This window comes from Nilaparvata lugens, chromosome 1 (assembly GCF_014356525.2).
Source record: "Nilaparvata lugens isolate BPH chromosome 1, ASM1435652v1, whole genome shotgun sequence".
Classification (NCBI taxonomy): Eukaryota; Metazoa; Arthropoda; class Insecta; order Hemiptera; family Delphacidae; genus Nilaparvata; species Nilaparvata lugens.
In genome coordinates, this window is record NC_052504.1 from 60,323,260 (window position 1) to 60,340,090 (window position 16,831).

The 16,831-nt window shown below is 34.2% G+C and overlaps 1 protein-coding gene across 4 annotated transcripts in view; it reads right to left on the minus strand.

Moving 5' to 3' along the window:
* Positions 1-16,831, minus strand: part of LOC111055647 (DNA mismatch repair protein Msh6) — a 45,116-nt gene that overhangs the window by 6,822 nt on the left and 21,463 nt on the right. For all 4 annotated transcript variants that reach the window (XM_022342888.2, XM_022342889.2, XM_039438521.1 and 1 more), the window contains 10 exons: positions 16,358-16,553; positions 14,198-14,394; positions 13,293-13,405; positions 13,005-13,160; positions 4,656-4,813; positions 3,867-3,976; positions 3,061-3,216; positions 2,298-2,432; positions 1,478-1,569; positions 847-979 (listed from right to left, as the gene is read on the minus strand). In XM_022342888.2, the coding sequence (XP_022198580.2) occupies positions 847-979; positions 1,478-1,569; positions 2,298-2,432; positions 3,061-3,216; positions 3,867-3,976; positions 4,656-4,813; positions 13,005-13,160; positions 13,293-13,405; positions 14,198-14,394; positions 16,358-16,553 (1,446 nt within the window). The remainder of the gene's footprint in view (positions 1-846; positions 980-1,477; positions 1,570-2,297; positions 2,433-3,060; positions 3,217-3,866; positions 3,977-4,655; positions 4,814-13,004; positions 13,161-13,292; positions 13,406-14,197; positions 14,395-16,357; positions 16,554-16,831) is intronic.

Sequence of the window (16,831 nt, forward strand, 5' to 3'; positions counted from 1 at the left end):
ATATAAAAGACAATAGTAATCCATTAAAATCAAAACAGCGACGAATGAGTGGATGAATAGCAGGAAAGAGTAAAGAAATATCATGGTGAAAATTACACGTATTGGATAACAGCTAACAACAATTAAAATAGAGATGTAAAATCACAATTCTCCAGTGAAACATTGTACAAACGTTCGACATCACTGTATGATCATAACATAAGGATAAGAGTGTGTACACAAAGAGCGGTCAGGCGTTTCGAGTCCCAGTGGTCTTAGAAGAGGGGCGGGCATAACTAGATATGAATATCTATATCCTCCTACGATCACAATGACCGCTGGTCGCTCTGTATGCACACACCTACCCTAAAACAATGAAATTGAATGTTTGAGAGTTTTTTAAAGAAATTTAGTTATTTAATATAAATGAAGAGCCAGTGATTCCAATCATTCGGGGTATCACTAGGTTAATAATTGGAGGGCAGTGATGCTGACCTCCAAACCCCTTCGGCTGAGTCAATTTGAATGTTAATTTTAGAGGTGTCACTGATAAATTCAGCTTCAAATGCGGAAGGCTAAAAGTACGTTTCGAACGACATAGATAAGCGAAAATAGAAAATAGACTATACATAGAATTGGAGACATGAATGAGCGAATATAGAAAATGGTATATTAAGAGAATATAGACTCTACATAGAATATTGCACAATAATCGACGAGAGAGAACAATACATCATAGAACCCGTATTCAACAATAATTTAGGATACATGCCAAATTAGATTATTTATTGAGAAATACATGAAAATGAAGTAAACATGAATTTAAATTATGTTATCCCAAACTCTTTTATTATATAAAGGACTTACTTGTTGATTTGGACTGACGGATTCGAACTTGGGAACACACATCTCGTTCTCCTGTGAGCTGCAGTAGGTGGCCAAACTGAGCAGAACATCCAGCACCGCTATACACTCAACTGCTAGACGCCAGTCATTCATTCTAACATTTCAAAACATAATACATTAATATTCACTAACTTGAACATCCCATGCATTGGACTAGAACATCCCATGCATTGGACTAGAACATCCCATTAAGAGAAGCCAACCGATTTTTTTCATAAATCAATTCATCTACACGTACAGTACTTGAACACATAATTCTACTATTTACAATTTTTTAGATTTTCAGACTGGATCAACTTTAATTTGATTAAGATGATATAACGATGAATATGGTAAGCTGTGGAGCAAGTAGTATAGTAACTTACACCAATAAATAATAAGACAGGCTTATCTAAGATAGGAAGAATAATCTTTTACATTATACCATATTGCAAATTTTGAATGATTATCATTTTCCTCATGTGAAATTTTAAAAATAGAGAAACATTTATAATCCTAAGCGACTGTCTGTTAAAACTGTTAAAAGACCCTAGATAATAAAACATTTGAATTTTTTTCAAGTTGAATCATAATATTACTGCAATGTAATTACCGATCACTGAAGCGTGCGAAAATCCTACGACGCAAATCTTGCAGAGCAGATGTTTTCATGTCTTCTGCAGCAATCTGTTTTTCTAGAAGTTCCTGGAAACAGTAAACGTCTATTATTTTCCGATGAGAAAGTAGATATAGACTACCAGTAATGGATGAATCTGTAGAGTGTGATGAGGAAGGACAGAAATTCATAAAAAACTTAATTTAACTTGGTTTTTAGAGGAGTAGAGAAAGGTGAGTCCTTTCCTGAATAGTTTGCTTCAAGTGCTATCACAGAAACATTCTCATAATACTTCAAATACTATATTATAAAAAAAATATTCCATACAATTTTATGAAGACAATCACTGGGAACTTACCTCAGAATGTAGCAAAAACAGTAAACTTTTAATGGAATACCGAAATTTGATTTACGAACCATAATAAATCATTTTCTTATTCAATTTCAGACTACTCAGAAAAGATCAACATAAAAAATGTATTCACAGAAAGTTATTAAGCAACAATAATTTTCAACGATTAGAAAAGAAGTGTGGAATGATAATTCGAAAAATGAAAAATAATTTAGTTTTCAACATTTTCCTATTTTATCTTGGAGCTGGGTTTTTAGTGGGAATTAGAAAATAATGAATTTATATCTATCTAACTAACGTACTAAAAGTTAGAAAGGTAGTGAAACTCTGTCATAATATAATGTTACACTGTGAGAAAGAAGTAAGATCCATTTTCATAATTTCAGAACTATTATAATTACAGTAAAAAGCTGCCAAATGGATAATAAATGCAGTTTTTCGACACTCAAATAACATGGAACTTACTTTACACTTTGGAGTCCAATATCTTTTGAATCCTTTTCTTTGTCCTTGCAGTTCATACTCTGAGCCAGCTTTTCTACTTGCGTGCTCAGTTACTTCCAGCTGAAATCGCTTTTTATCCGTGCCAACATAAGAAACCTGAAGACAAACCAGAATTGAATATCCAGCTTCGACTAAAATAATTTCAAAAAAAAAAAAAAAAAATGGAATAAGTGCTATCCTTATGTGATTTTAGAAATCAACTCAAGAAGTCAAGAGCTCAACTTAGAGGTCAAGAAGTTGCTATTCAATATGTTAATTTACTCTGGTTACCATTTCTTCAGTTAGGTAGTACTAAATAAGCTACCTCCTAATATTGCATGTTATGCATTATCAACATTAGAATGTTTTTATCTAAGTGAAATAATATTGAATTGAGTAGGGATTACTGCAAAACTGCCCAAAACTTTATATAGATAGTCCAGAACATATAATGTAAATTTTTCCGCCACGTCCAGCAAAGCCTATTAGCTCGGGTCAAAATCTTCAGTTTACATCTGAGAAATGGACACAATGAAATTTGAAACTCGTAGAAGTAGAGGCCATGAAGATTCAGCGATAATACGCGAAGACGATAGATGATAAACTATCAATCAACTTTTGGTGTCACAAATAGATCTAATTTAGGCTAATGATCTCAATCCTATATAAAGATTACAGATAATTGCTTTCAATCATAAAATTAATTTTTTAGCCTGGAAAGGTGAGAAACTATGTAATGACTGACCTTGCAACCGAAGTAGGAGCTCTGTTTATCGAGATATTGTTTCAGTTCCTTTTCTATTATTTTTAATTCTTCAACAGCACTGTCGTACTCAGCATCCACACCCGCACTGGGAATGATACGTCCTTCTTTCAATGCTTCGTCTATGTCAAACGCGTTCTGAAAGTAGATGACACGGAATCAACATATGAATCAATAACCAATTTTATACATTGAATAGACTCCAATAAAATTGAACACTTGATAATTTATCAACTACTCAATATAACATTCAATTTTTGGATGAAAACAAGAACTACATAAACAAATTAAAATTTGTAAAAACTACAATGAAAAAAAATTTTATTAGAAATTGATTGATAAATTCTAAATAATACTAGCATATTGCCATTGAAAACTAAAACTCATCAAAAATCCTTCCTTAAAGCTATATTGTATCTTTAACTAACTTCTCCAAATAATAATCCTAACCTCAAATGATAAGACGATGATTTTTTGCTCCAGATCTCATTGGATACTCGTGACTGAGTTTCCTTGCGACTCGACATACTGGTCGCCAAAAGACGTGAGACTGAGAATCCTATATGTTCAATAAAGTGAGATTGGGATTTAAGTGGAATAATGTGAATATAAATATTTTCATATTCTTAAATATGTCTTTCTTTCATATTTTATATGGCTGTGAATAGAAAGATGAAATGCTGTGAAATTAAAATGATTGTATAGAGAGATTCACAACATCAATATCATAGAATCATTGTTCTCAAATCTGTATCTTACAAGTAAGTGGATATGGATTAAAAAATTACCTTGAAAAAATTCAAATGATCTTTTAAATCAGGGAATTGACCAGGCTGGGAGTGACTAGGATGATGGCAACACTGGCCAAGAAGCTGAGAATTCATGCCAACTTCAGAATCTGAAAAATGACAAAACATATAAGTATTTGAATTATTATCAGGCGGTAGCTGTTTGGACGTCCTTATTCCACTGTTTTACAATTTTTTTTTACAAAATAGAATACCATAAATAATAGATTATGCATATGTGTGTATCTTCAACAGATAACTCCAATCTTTAAAAAATAAGTTTTAAAAAGTTTGAAAACATGAATTCGCTCAAGGCTAAATTTTATATTAAATTTGAGAAGTGTGTTGATGACGAGGGAGAATGATAAGCAGAATTATCAATTATTAATAATTATCATTATTATGTTTTCCTGACTAGAGAAATAGTATGTTTCTTTTCAACAACTGAACAATGCAACTTCTATTTTACACCTTGAAAATATCACAAATCACACAAGTGTAACACCACAAATTTATGGAAAAACTCACCTTCTATTATTCATTTTCCAATTGTAAAATATATTAAGGAAAAGAAAGAGTAGAATGTTAAAGGATAAAAAGAAGTTAAATTTTCCAATCTTGACTTTTTCAAAGAAATTCATAATTCAAACATAAACACAGTTTATGATGTTTCATAAAAAAAACGGAAATTTCATTGGAAAAGCCCTAATCATTAATAAAAATTGTTTAGTCATTTTTATTTATATCACTTCTTATCAGGCCTAATTATATAAGATAGTTTAGAATCACCTTGAAATATTTCTGCTATCTTCATCACATTCTGAAACCCGTTCAAAACATTAGTAAATTCCACTATCTTCTTCTTAGAGTAGGTTTTCTCTTCAAACATGATTGCTCTGTTATCCGGATGAGAAGCTTCTAAACCGAAAGTGCTTTGTGCATAGATCCTGAAAATATTATTATTATTATTTATTTTTGTAAGGATACTAGATAGTAAGTGCTTTGTGCATAGAACCTGAAAATATTATTATTTTAATTTATTTTTGTAAGAATACTAGATAGTTTTTCAGTTTGATATACAGAGTGAAAAAGAACTCCCTAGTTTTAGGTATAAATTTAATATGTAAATTAATGAAAAACTACATCAACAAGTACATACAATGAAAGAGAGAACCTTCAAGTTTTGTTCAACATCAGTACACTTCAACATAGGATCCATTTGTTGCCCTGCACACGTCGAGACGATATTCAAGTTCTCGCCGTATTCACCAACATATCAGGTGTAACTGTCCCAACCGCCGTGACGATTCTTTCCCGTAAATGGTTTATGTCTCGGATTTTTCCACTGTACACAACATTTTTTATGTTTCTCCGAAAGAGAAACATGAAAGTCCAGAGGAGTTCAGTCCAGGCTTCGTGGTGGCCAAGTAACTGGGATAGCTATCCCTATCCACCTTCCCGGAAAGCGAGTGTCTGTCTAGTGTCAACTGAAGGAACTGTTCCCTGGCGCCGTCTTAAGGTCAAGCAGGTTTGATGACTGCATGGGGGCAAAACTTGGACAGTTGCTGAATCAAACATCACAAATAGTGTATATCACTAGAATAGTGTATCAAGAATAGTGTATATCACTTTTTACAGATTCTAAGACACATCAAAACTAGGAAGTTCTTTTTCAAACACACTGTATAATAGAGGGTACTAGTTTACCAAATGGGGATAAAAAAATGAATCTTATATTGTATATAAATATTATTGAATAACATTAGATCGTAAATAAAAATTCAAAATAGTAAATTCAATTATAATTATAAAACAATTTTCTGGAGTTCTTATTACACCTTCAAGGACAGCCAAAATTGAATCATGGATATGATAACAGCTCTACTATATTAATCAGTAACATCTAATGATTCCACGTAATAGAATATTAGGAAATGGCTGAAGCCCTTTTTGCAAGATTACAAGATTGAAGGACAAACATTTCAGATCCAATTGAGAGATGATTGCTAAGAGACTAGGGAGTACATATGAATTGAGTAATTTATAAATTTGAGTTAGTGTAGATACGGTCTCTTTATGAAACATGTAAAGTGACAAACAGTAATTATTACCAAAATATATCTCTGTACTAAACACTCGTACTAACACCAGTGCTATGTGACAAACATTGCACATATATTGAAATATACACAGCCATCAACCTTTCCTCATCAATAAACTTCCACTTAATACAGCAATTGGTACTTTTTGCTTTGCCAGGCAAATGTGAAGATTTTATTCAATCAAGCCGTGGCGGCCCGTCAGAGGAAGCAAGGGAAGCCGGGCTTCCTCTGATATTTGCTCGTATTTCCCTAATATTTTATTGTTGTTAGATCTATTATTCAGCTGATATTGTTGATTCTCAAATTTAGAATATTAATTATTGATATTAATAATTTATTGGTATTGATAAGATTTCAAAATGTATCATTATAATGAGAGAATGTAGAAAACAAGCTTTAAATGGTGGCGAGAAGCGTGATAGTATTTATAGAACGAATAGCAAAGAAGGCATAAAGATGGCCAAAGGAAGCCCGCTTGAACGCTGAGTCCGACAGGAATAGAATAGCACAGTGGAAAACGCGGTTGCCATGACAACGCATGTATATATAATAGAATATAGGCAGACACATAACAGTTCTAGAGGAAGCCTGGCTCGAGTTTGAGTCCATCTGCGGCTCTGCACACGCATCATAAACTAAGAAGAAGAAGGAAGAGAGCTCAGTTTGTTTCGCACCAGAGTAATATAGAACAGTAATATTTAAATAAATGAAAATGGAATAACTAAAAAAGTATACAATAAATAAAAATATGGGATAAATAAGAATATTATTAATAATTATTAATAGAAATATTTAGTTAAAGTTTCTTTTTGGTGCACTAAACAGCGAGCAGCAGGAATACCAACCATCGTCTACGACAAATGCCTTTTGAAATTTATTTGTCAGAGTGTATAAATGCTTTTAGTGACGTGAGTTGGAAGTAAAAAGTTCAATTATAGAACCATCAGTAGATTTAGAGAATATTCTTCTTGAAACGCTACATATGCTCTGTTTGGAATGATTGTTGAAGTTTCAATTTTGAATTATATGTGCTTTTGAATTCCTCCTGTATTACAGCCCTTTAAATTCCCATGTAACAGGTTCAAAGACTCCCAATCAGCATCATAAGAAATTATATTCTTATCAAAATAAGGGAAAAACTGTTCATTAAAAATATTGTAGGAAAATATCTTATTTTTGGAACATTATGGTATTTGGGCTTCCCTTATTTTGAAATCCACGAGCCGCTACTGCAATCAAGTATTCTTATATTTATGTGAGATAGTATTTTTTTGTTTAAATAGGATTTATTGTATGTGTTTGGACGTTATATCAATGTTGCTTTGTTGTCTGGCGTTGTGTGGTGGAGGGGGCAATTGAAGGGTGATGCGCATAGCGTAATCGCCGCCAGTTGCCGTTTGCCTGCCAACCGAACAGCTCACTTCTCGTAATGTCAATTTTTGCAAAGTGATCTATTGATTTATTGTGATTTATTACAAGTGTCGTCTCGTCTCGTATCGTGATCTGGACCCGGGATCCTAGAAGCAAGGAGGATTTGGACATGAAGGTAGGCCTATGTTATTGTGCACTTAGCCATTTAAATTGTTCAACTTGCTACCCGACGCCAGACAACCCCAAAAGTTCTCGATGTAATTGATACAGTCCACAAACCAGAGTGCTGTTTGAGCCAGCCTCTGTCGAATAAACATGGTCCAACCGTCCGGATTGATTTGTTAATCGAATTTGAATAGAACATAAGTTTGAAATATCGTCTAATAGGTTTGTCGTTTTTTATGCCTATTTTATTCTTGGTTTTTCTGTGTATATGGCTTGTTTTTGTCGTCGTAGATGAATATACGCTTTATTTGTGGTATTCTTAAGAAATTTGGGCTCAATTTAAGTTGGAAATTGAGTAGAACAAGTAATATTTTCGTAAATAGTTGTGTCGTAGTATTATTGCATAAGATTGTTGCATTGGTGCCACAAGGCTGGACTGGCAAGTTCGTGTCAATAAGTAGAGAAAGACTTATACGTCATCTAGCTGTAACAGTAACTGGAACTGTTATTTTTTTCAAAGGATACTTGCAGTTATTTGCATTGATTATTGTCGTTACTTCGTTATTAAGAGCAGTTATTGTTTGTTCCAATGAGTATCGATACGATATTATTAGCCTCGTAACCGATCATTCTCTACCGAGCATAAGTTGAAGTGCTGGCTAGGCTTGTATGATTAGATAAGCCAGCCATTGTTCGTTCCATTGTGTCGCCTGCTCTCGTGTTTTCCCTCTTATTCTTGTTTGGTTCTTTGTCTCACTCTCTCTCTCTCGACAAGCGCTCACTGTTATCGCCTCACTATGGGTGTTATCGAAGACTTGACGTTTCAAAGAGATGCATTAATTCGTAAAATAGAACGGATTAATGAAATTGCCAAAGCTGTTGAAAAGGATCCGAAAAATAAAAAAATGAAGAATTTATTGAAAGTTATGGGTGAGCATATCGATCACCACCAGGTGGAGTTCAATGATATAATAGATAAGATGCAGAGCTACTATAACAAACAAAATCCTCGATTGGAAACAAGTGAGCTTGAAAATCTCATGAGCCAATTTGATGAGACTTATCTCAATGTCAAGGCTATTCTCGAAACCTTACCATCCACTCAAACAAATTTGAATATTAGTTCTTCCAATGTAGCTTCTTCACCTACAACTGGAAATATCTCGTCAGTAACCCTACCTAAGCTTCCTTTAATGACTTTTGACGGCGATTTGAAAATTTGGAGTCAATTTAAAGATTTATTCGAAGCCACGGTTCATAATAATGGTCAAATTGCTGACATACAAAAACATATGTATCTTCGGTCTGTACTGAGAGGCGATGCACTGTCAGTCATTTCTGTAGTCCCATTGACAAGTGATCATTATGCTGAGGCATGGAAGTTATTATTGAATCGCTACAATGACTCTTACAAGCTGACTGACGCATACTTGCAAGCAATTTTTGATATGCCAGCAGTTAATAAGCAACCAGACTCGCTACGAAAATTCATCACTCATTTAGCTGAGTATATTGCAGCACTAAAACCAATTGGTCATGCAGTTAATGACTGGTCGATTCCGTTATTATTTGTCTTACATAAAAAACTGACTGAAGAATTGAGAGAGAAGTGGCAGAGACTGCTAAGAAATGGAACAGTATCCGATTTGAAAAACTTCCAAATATTTTTGAATGATGAAGCTGTTATTTTGGAGGCTACCAAATCCACTGATTTATTGGGGTCATCTACATCGTCAGAAGCCTCCTCACGTAAGCAGTTTGGGAAATCGAAACCCACTATGGGAAATTACAAAGCTTCAGCTATGATTGTTAAATCGAAATCGGACGAGCTGAAATGTATTGAATGTAATAATTCTCATGAACTGGAAAATTGTAAAGTGTTCTTAAATCTCAAACCGTCTGATAGTTTAAAACGTGTAAAAGAATGGAAACTATGTATATGCTGTTTATTTACAGGGCACTTTATTAGAGATTGTAGAAGAAGGAAGCCGTGCAGTCACTGTAATTCACGTCATCATTCGCTCCTCCATTTAGAGTCGAGACAGCCGCCTGTTGAAAACACCAACACATTGGCCGGTAATAAACAAATGAGCAGGGTAGACGGGCATGACGTTGCTGATCAAAGCCATCAAACATTTGTTACTGACTCAGCTAAGAAAGTATTTTCGAATGTAAATAGTTCCTTAGTATTGTTACCAACTGTTAAATTGGGAGTTCGAGGTAATCAAGGCAATTATCACAAGGTCAAAGTATTATTAGATAGTGCAAGCACCGAGTCATTCATTATAAGGCGATGCATGAAAAAACTGGGTTTAGTGGTACAGAAAACACACAGTTTGCCAATCTATGGATTATCTGATACTAAACTGGAAGTGACAGATGAAATTGCTAACTGTGAATTTGAAACACCGAACTCCCCTTCATTATTTATTTATTTATTCATTTATTGTATAAAATACTATAATCATAAAACAATTATGACATTGGAGGAAAAACTAGGCTGAGCCTGTACTATTTCTCTCCAAAAATTTTGATAAAATGTTAATGTTGTCCAAAAGATAAGGTTATGTAATCACACACTGCTTCAATAAACTTTAAATTAAAAATTACCGCGTCGGGAGTCAACAAAATAGCAGCTACAGATCAGATAAAAAATGCGTACTGGGCACATATTGAAGGACTGGAGCTAGCCGATTCTGAATTTTTCCTTTCAGAGGAGGTTGATATTTTATTGGGTGCTGAATACTTCCCCTTCATTCTGACTGGAAGAGCGGTGATTGGTCCAGCGGGTACACCATCTGCCCTAGAAACTGTATGGGGCTACTGCCTGATGGGTAAGGTATCAGAGGAGAGTTCTACTATCTCAAATAATCTGTGCATGTATTCCAATGCTAATTTAGAAGAGTTGGTGAAGCGATTTTGGGTCGTAGAAGAGTCACTTAGGACAAAAAAATTATTGGAAAGTGAAATGGCTTGTGAGGAGATATACAAATCAACTGTTTGTCGTTTGAATACTGGTAGATACATTGTAGAATTACCTTCCAAGGAAACAAATACGAGTGAGATATCGGGATATCTTGAAGGTAAAACTAATGTCGGAGAAAATGTTTCCATGATTCGAGAAGAAGAATTGGGAGATAATTTAGAAGAAGTTCCAGGTAAACAAGGTATAGCCATCAACAGTTATTTACCGATCAACGGTAATTTAGGGAAAGAGTTAAAAGTGATTCATAATCAACATGAAATCAAACCAATGGGAAGACCCATACCAAAGAAGGAAATTGGAGAAGATGTTTTTGAAAAGGAGAAACGAAATTTGGAAGAGTTAGATGATGATAGACAGGATAATGTTGAAATAAAATGGACAAAATCCGAAAAGGGAGAAGAAATGAAAGAGTATACTCCAACACCTATGTCATATGGTGTATCATCATCGCAATTTCTTGCCATTTGTACTATGCATCAGTTTATTGAAGATGAAGAAAAAATGTTCCCTGCGGCTTCTGAAGCCTTACGGTTTTCTACTTACATGGATGATATAGTTACATCAGTCTCATCAATGGAAGCAACCAAGCAACTGCAGCTTACTGAATTGTTAAGCAAAGGGAAATTTGAATTGCTAAAGTGGGCCAGCAATCACTCTACCATTCTATCAAATCTCCCTCCAGAGCATTGCGCTATTGATGCAAAAGATTTCACTTTGGAGTCTGATAAAACCATTAAAATTCTTGGCTTCCAATCGAATCCAATTGGTTACTACCTCTTCTACAGGGTGAAGGTTCCATCCAGTCTAGCTACAAAACGAAATGTTTTATCAACTTTAGCACAAATTTTTGATCCATTAGGATATTTGACACCTTTCATGCTTACCTTCAAGAGTATAATTCAATATCTATGGCAATCGGGATGTGACTGGGATGATATAGCATCCGTGGAGGTAGTGAAGAAATGGGAGCTTTGTGTGGTTGTCCTAGTAGCTAGATTATTACATGAAGTTCAAGAAGTGCTTTCAAAAATTATAAACATAGATTATATTGCAGCTTGGACTTATTCAACTGTGGCATTGAGTTGGATTCGGTCTTCACCTCATCGTTGGGCTACGTTTGTGGCGAATCGTGTAAGTCAAGTACAGGAACACCTGTCTACAGAGCAATTCAGATATGTGCCAACCGAATGGAATCCAGCTGATTGTGCTAGTCGAGGACTATTGCTCAATGAATTAATTGGTAATTCTCTGTGGTGGAATGGTTCTGATTGGTTAGACAAACCACTGGAGTGCTGGCCACACCAAACCCACGGTAATGATGATGAAAATTCCAAACAGATTGAATTGGAAGCAAGAAAAATTACTCTAGCAACACAGAGTAAAGACTCAGAGGAATCAATTCAATCGGTGAACTTGAGAAATCGATGGAGTTTACTCAAAAGAATTGTATCCTCATTCTGGAAACGTTGGCAATTGGATTATGTATCTAGCTTGCAAACCCAAACAAAATTGTACAGAAAACATAGTAATGTTAACATTGGACGTATGGCTCTCTTAAAGGAAAGTAACCTACTCCCTCTTCACTGGAGGCTTGGTCGAATAACGAAGATATTTCCTGGAAAGGATGGAGTTGTGAGAGTGGTGGAGGTACAGACTGCAAAGGGAAGTCTAACTAGGGCTGTCAATAGGGTATGTCTCCTCCCTATTGATGAAGATTAGGCCTTATTGAAGGGAACTTCAATAAGTTTAGTGGTTAGTTTTTTTTTTGTTTCTTGTTTTACATGTGGGAAAGGTTCCCAAGTTGCTTTGTTTCTTGTTCTTATCTGTATTGGTAGTATATAGTCATTATTTCTCGTCCCATCCTCTCCTTTCCGTGGGCCACCTACTCTTTTTTGTATAAGTCTCCTCAATGACCCCTGAGGAGTGAAGATTTTTTTTCCCTAGTTTCCCTAGTAGGGTTCGTTATAGGAGGTTTTTTTTTGTTATTGGAAGTTCTTCCAAGGTGGGCGGAATGTTCGGACGTTATATCAATGTTGCTTTGTTGTCTGGCGTTGTGTGGTGGAGGGGGCAATTGAAGGGTGATGCGCATAGCGTAATCGCCGCCAGTTGCCGTTTGCCTGCCAACCGAACAGCTCACTTCTCGTAATGCCGATTTTTGCAAAGTGATCTATTGATTTATTGTGATTTATTACAGGTGTCGTCTCGTCTCGTATCGTGATCTGGACCCGGGATCCTAGAAGCAAGGAGGATTTGGACATGAAGGTAGGCCTATGTTATTGTGCACTTAGCCATTTAAATTGTTCAACTTGCTACCCGACGCCAGACAACCCCAAAAGTTCTCGATGTAATAATTGATACAGTCCACAAACCAGAGTGCTGTTTGAGCCAGCCTCTGTTGAATAAACAGTATGCAATTCAATGTTATTATTGTTTTGACAAAATAAAATTGATTTGATTAATATTAATAGGAAATGAATAAATATTAATTTTTATATCAATATATTTTACTCCAACCTTGATAAAAGCCTCTCTAGATCAGGTAGCTTTGCCATGAGTGGTTTGACATCTTGCATGAGTTGTGAGTTGTCCATTAGTAGCTGAATGGCGTTCTGACGGCCGACCACCGACGCTATGGTGTTCAAAGGGCTGCAGATCCAATTGTACAGGAGTCTGAAAGTCAACAAATTCCATATTAGCAAATTACATAATTATTCCACTAACAATATAACTAATCGTATTAAATTGTAGAGAGAAAAATACGACTCGAGATATTAGGTGGGAGGAAGGCAATTAATAGAATACCTCTTTCCAAACGGTGTGCAGCAGTTGTCAAGCTTATGAAGCAGCGTTCCTTCTGTACCTCCGATTGAGTTCTCAAGGATATGCAGATTTTTCAATGTTACTGCATCCAAAACCTAAGAAAAAATACTATAAAATAATTCTAGTCTATACATTAACGCACTATCCAAAACCTGAGAAAATGAAGAAAAATACTAATAGAAAAATGGTAGACAATACATTAACGCACTATCAGTCTAAATTTGTAATTTATCCTTCAAGCTGACAGCATCCAAACCTGATAATTCAATACATCCTCTAATATATAATTTTTACAAAATAATATTTCAATTTATTGCCAAATAAATTTCATAGTATAATACTTGAAATTTTTAGCATGAAACTATAAATTTATAGTTCAATCTATTCGTTCTCTTCACATATCCTTGCGTAGCGCAGGTTACACCTGCTCGTATAATATAAATAACACGGTAATACACATAAATTCATACATTGTCATAATTGGGATTATTTATTAATTATTCATTTATTGTACAAAACACTATACTCATAATATGATTATGACCATGGAAGAAAAACCAAGGTAAGCCTGTACGATATCCCTTCCAAATTTCGTTAAAAAGTTGATGTTGTCTAATATTAGGTTAGGAAATCACAAATTACTGCTTCGTCACTTAATTTTCGGTCCATCAATAGTTAATTGAAGGTTTTGAATTTTTTAGGTTGATGTAAGAATTAGAATAAATGAATGTACCAAATAAACCAATAAAGTGAAAACTTGAGAGAAACAAATTAAAAAGGATTAGAGATACTTCTATAGCTAATGCTGAGTTGAAGTTGGAAGTTGAAAACGATTGAACACTCCTAGAAACTGATAAAATTAATTAAAATTGAGGAAAGTATCTGACCATGTGTCGAGCACTGCTCTGACTATTGGAAGTGATGTTCTCGTCACTTTGACAGTCGACAGGCGTGTAGACAGAGAATTTCTTCATGGAAAGAAGTTGATGATCCAACTGACATCGTTTGAGATACCACGTCACTGCACCAAGTGACCTCACAGCTAGTTCGCCCTCATCACTGGCCGTCAAGCCTAAACTGTCATCTGCAAGTTAAACACGTTACACTATTTGACTAGAATATATTTTTTTAATCAAAATAAAATTATTTTTCCAGTAAATGCAACACTACTTACACGCAAAAACTAAATCAGTCAGTTATTGAAAAACAATATCTCATTAAAAGGCGAAAGGGGTCTACAATAGAGGAGTCATCTATTCGTGAAATTTTCTATTTTCTATTGGGGCGAAGAGCAGAAATTCGAAAAACCACGTTACAAAGCAATACAAATAATTAAATTTTTAAATCAATTAAAATTTAATGAGTTGATGAAATAATTGATAATAGAGAATAATACTAATTCTGTGAATGAATTGATATGTGGTGTCAGAAATTGCTATTAGCCCATAAAAAATTACCAATTATATAAATTTTAGAAATGAGTCCGAATCTTTCCGTGATTAGGCTACTGGTTGAAGAAAGTGACTTTTGTCACTTAATAAAACCACTTGAATAATTCAAATAAATAAATATAATTTTACTGCCATGAAACAGTTAGTTATTGAAAAACAATATCTCATTAAAAGGCGAAAGGGGTCTACAATAGAGGAGTCATCTATTCGTGAAATTTTCTATTTTCTATTGGGGCGAAGAGCAGAAATTCGAAAAACCACGTTACAAAGCAATACAAATAATTAAATTTTTAAATCAATTAAAATTTAATGAGTTGATGAAATAATTGATAATAGAGAATAATACTAATTCTGTGAATGAATTGATATGTGGTGTCAGAAATTGCTATTAGCCCATAAAAAATTACCAATTATATAAATTTTAGAAATGAGTCCGAATCTTTCCGTGATTAGGCTACTGGTTGAAGAAAGTGACTTTTGTCACTTAATAAAACCACTTGAATAATTCAAATAAATAAATATAATTTTACTGCCATGAAACATACATGTTATACATGTTAACAACGTCAAATTTACAAATTTTCAAAATATTATCAAATCGATAGTTTACAATATAATATTACTGTAAATAATTTACATTATTTACAGCTAAAGGTCATGAATTTCAAGTTCAATACTTGTCAAGAGGATAAAAAGGATTCAACCAACCAAAAATATACTTTTCTTCTGAACAAGTGAAACGGAGCTTCCGCCCAAGCTTGTGGCAGTCTATAATACAACATTATGCCAACAACCACATAACTATTTTTCGACTTTGATAATCTGTTGAATGGAATGTCAATATGCCTATTTCCCTATTTCCCCTTGAGTGATGATAGTGTATATCTCTTCTGAGGCGGTGCTCCGACTGATTTTTCTTAGTATAGGAGAGAACTGTGAATATATAAAGGTTGATTATAGTGAGAATTTCCAACTCTACAAACAGGGGTCTACGTCTACAGTGAGCTAATCTTTCGGAATCTGTTAGTATCCTGACAACCTTCTTCTGTCAATAGCTCCGCAATAGAAGTCCACTATTTCCCCACAACAGAAGTCCATAGGATATGATACTATGAAAAAAACGATGTATGCTGACCTCACATAAGTCCTGGGAACATGATTCATCAAATTTCTCAGTAGATATACCACTCGAGACAGTTTAGAATTAATATAATTGATATGAGGCTTCCATGATAATTTGACATCTAGAATAATACCTAAAAACTTGAATAACCTACTGAAAAAATCCTCGATAAAATGTAAACGTGATACTTCAAATTTATAAGATGCAAGTGTTTGATCTTTAATGAATATTTCAAAGATGTGAACAGAAAACAATATTTTTTCAATTATATTGCATGAAATTCAAAATAGAATTTGCACTCATAGACAAAATAACAATATTGAATATGTTATATGACAATTATTGTAGAGGAGTCAATATTAAGTTGTGTAGTTAGAAATACAAAATTTTAAAATGGTGTTCCATTCTTCACGGTGACTAGAAAGAGACACAAACGTTTTTATGGATGAAAAACAATCATCCAATTTACTTACCATCGGCCAGGAAGTGTTTTAGCGACTCTGGCATACTATTATCATCGAAGTAGTTATTGTCTGCCAAATGAACTAAAGTTTTTCCAGAGCTCCAAAACTCAGAGTCCGGCAATAATCCATCCTTCAGAACAGATGACAGCGTCACATTCAATAAATGCTGAGTGCCCTTTGAAATACGACCTCGTTCGTATATTATCTGAAATGTGATAAAAATAATTTGAGCTTGAACTTAACATAACTTTATCCTGTATTATAACACAACTAATATATCTCTTACTGATTGGGATTGAATGATTGGTGGCAAATCATACCAAGCTGATCATACCAAGAGTTTGCGATGGTAATATTGTCAATGCAAAGGTAATTGAAAAACAAAATAGTTCACAGGGAAGCATTCAAGAAGTCTTAAAAATTTCAATTTCAGATAGAAATCACAAAATGAAAAACTGCATCTTATCAATGTATAAAATGAAA